This window comes from Lactuca serriola, chromosome 6 (genome assembly GCF_051521515.1).
Source record: "Lactuca serriola cultivar US96UC23 chromosome 6, Lser_US96UC23_V15, whole genome shotgun sequence".
NCBI lineage: Eukaryota > Viridiplantae > Streptophyta > Magnoliopsida > Asterales > Asteraceae > Lactuca > Lactuca serriola.
This window is the reverse complement of record NC_136413.1, coordinates 121,589,246-121,592,411: the sequence shown is the minus strand read 5'-3', so window position 1 is coordinate 121,592,411 and position 3,166 is coordinate 121,589,246. Positions and strand designations below refer to the sequence as shown.

Here is a 3,166-nt window from a genome sequence, read left to right as displayed (position 1 = left end):
TTTGATCATATTTTGGATCTTAAACTTAAAAAAATTTGTTTCCCCATATCAATGAATAGTAGAGTTATACTTGAATTGTGCTTTATTTTTCACTTATTCCAATTAAATATTTTTTATATTCAACCCGTATGATCACATGTTATTACCTAGATTAAATATTTTTTCATAATCAACCTGTGTATCTAGATTAAATATTTTTTTATAATCAACCCGTTTACCTAGTTACCTTATAAAATCAAAGTTTTCAAATATTTTGATTTTTATATTTTCTTTTAAATTAACCCATGTAATACATGGATCTTACAACTAATTTTTATTAGAAAGACATTAATTTTTTCGTTTTTCAATCCAAACAAAATCACAAACTTTCTCAAAAACACTATTCATACAAAACTTTAATGATTTAAATATTTTTCGAAAAAAAAAAACGTACCACACACCATTTTTACATTTTTGTATTAAAAGTCTTCAACTGTCATGTCTTATGTCTTAATATCTTTATTCGAGTGCCCTTCGCTTCTATCAACTGGATGACTTCCGAACTCACACATCCCCCCACACAGCACCGCTGCAGAGTCCACTGGCCTTATTTTTATTAAAAAAAGGCTCCATAATATATATATATATATATATATATATATATATATATATATATATATATATATATATATATATATATATATATATATATATATATATATATATATATATATATATATATATACACTTGAAATAACAAGAACCTGCTCACCCATACATATTCCAAAGAAGCAGCAGAAGAAGCAGCTATATATCTCACTGTCTGTCTCAATCTCTTTCTCAGTTCAACTTTGAACAAATATCTCATCTGTCTCCCCAGCCCTTCGATGGACTTCCATCTTAAGCAATGGGCACACCAGAATCAACACCAACCTGATGATTCTTCTGCATCGCTTGCTCTTCCTCTTTTTTCTTCTGAACCCACCTCTTCATCATCATCATCATCCAAACCCTCAAGTAACTCTCTCTCTCTCTCTCTCTCTCTCTCTCTCCATGTTGGTTGCTTTAAAGTTTGGATTTTTCTCTTTTGGTAAGTACTTATTATTTTGTGTGTTGAAGAAGAGATGATGCAGGGTGTAAGTGGTTACTTCAGCGTAGGGCAATGGCAGGAGCTTGAAGTACAGGCATTGATATACAGATACATGCTTACCGGTTCACCAATTCCTCCTCAACTTTTACACCTTTTGCTCAACTCCACCTCCAACACCAACCCTCCTTTTTATCCTCTCTCCAACTTCCCATCTTGTAAGTCACTCTAAATAATATATGTCCAACCCCAAAATGTATTTTCATAATCTCACATGGGTTTTAATTATTTCATTGTATGCATCAGTGTGCCAAACAGGAGGAGGATATTGGGGAAGAGGAGGAATGGATCCAGAGCCAGGAAGATGTAGAAGAACCGACGGAAAAAAATGGAGGTGTTCAAGAGATGTGGTGGCCGGTCACAAGTACTGTGAGCGCCACATCCACCGTGGCCGCAATCGTTCAAGAAAGCCTGTGGAAATCCCCACACCCACCACTTCCACCGCAACGGCCGGCAGTCGTGGCGGTGATGTTGATTATGGCGTTGGACTTGTTAAAAAACCAACATCCGTCTATACCACCACCGCCGCCGCCGGCGGTTACGGTGGGGCTCAGACGTACACAGGATCTACTAATTGTGGTGGTAGTGTCTCCGGGCATTCTCCTTTTTTTGATCAGCTTCATCTCAATCAAAGGTAATTAAATTATAAAACCCTAAATTTTGACTTTTTTTTTTTACCTTGAAATGCATAAAATGGTCCTTAAGTTATACAGTGAAAGTTCCTGTTGGTTGTTTTGGAATTATTCGTATTTCTATTTAAAATGTTGATGATAAAAGGGTTTTGGAAGTAGCAGCGCATTGAAATAAAAAGATTTGTCAAAGATATGTCTGAAACAATGGTGGATTTTTGAGTCCTTGGTGGGACCCCACTTGTAGATGTAGACAAAAACCGTGGGTCCAACGTTAGAGTGTTTGGGAAAAAAGCTGTTTGGAATCTAGCTTCGATCTGGTGCTAGACTCACCCCAACCACTCATATTGACACTGTACCCACGCTACTACTATTTTCCCATCTGTAACTTCACATCTCCACTTTCAACACTCAACACTCAAACACAACACAAAATTACTTTTTTCTTTTGGTTTCAAATGATCAAAAGTTAAATATAATCATTTTTTTTAATAGGGTTGACGACAAAGCTGCATATCGATCATCTGAAAACGAAGACAAATTATCAGGTGGACGAATTCTTCGTCCATTTTTTAATGATTGGCCACGAACTGTTCAAGAACAAGAAACGCTAGCTACGAGTCTTTCCATTTCAGTCACTGGAGATGCAACTTCGGATTTCTCTTTGAAACTGTCAACTGGAAACGATGAAACAGGGCCACGTGGAGAGGAAATTAATGGGGAACGAGAGCGTGCTTCGTTGAGTTGGGGCATGCAATGGGGTACACACCATGCAGGTTCATTGGGTGGGCCTCTTGCTGAAGCGTTAAGATCATCTTCAACGTCTAATACTTCGTCTCCAACGAGTGTTTTACATCAGTTACAACGTGGGTCTACTACTACTTCGGAGACTAGTTATGTTAGTACCTGAAAAATGTTTATCATGGAAGATGTTTCGAGTTTTTTTTTTTTTTTTTTTTTTTTTTTTTTTTTTTTTTTTTTTTTTCTTAAGCATTGTTTGGTTTAATTTGGTTTTGTCCTTTTTGAACTTTGTGGTTGTTTTGTCGTGACTGTGTACACATTGTCAAGAATGCTCGTGGTTCTAACTAACTTTACAAAATCGAGTTGTTTAGTGTTTACACTCTTATATAATTAGGTTAATTAAAAAAAAAAGATTTTGTTAGTTAGAGTAATCTAGGCCCCACATGTGTCAACGAAATCTGTTTTCCTGTGTTAATGTTCAATTGTTTTTGGCAACGTTTGGGCATAAAGTTTTGGGGAATTTTGAGATGCTGTCCCGAAATAACCTGTGTTTTCAAAATATGCTTCGAAATGATACCCTCATAAAACATATTCCTAGCTTCTTTCTTTATTTAAAAAATACTATTCATTCATGCTTTTACTTTTCTATGTCGCCCTCGCATATGTCAAA

At 35.8% G+C, this 3,166-nt stretch overlaps 1 protein-coding gene across 2 annotated transcripts; it reads left to right on the top strand.

The window, feature by feature from the left end:
* The first annotated feature begins 742 nt into the window (after window positions 1-742).
* Window positions 743-2,854, top strand: LOC145056740 (growth-regulating factor 3). 2 transcript variants are annotated; one of them, XM_079004462.1, is made up of 4 exons: window positions 743-996; window positions 1,102-1,284; window positions 1,373-1,760; window positions 2,251-2,854. In XM_079004462.1, exons 1-4 carry the CDS (start codon window positions 867-869, stop codon window positions 2,663-2,665), a joined length of 1,116 nt encoding a protein of 371 aa, XP_078860588.1. In that variant the 5' UTR covers window positions 743-866; the 3' UTR covers window positions 2,666-2,854. The 2 variants fall into 2 exon arrangements, with proteins under 2 accessions (XP_078860588.1, XP_078860587.1); XM_079004461.1 differs by having other exon boundaries at window positions 1,099-1,284.
* Window positions 2,855-3,166: the final 312 nt, after the last annotated feature.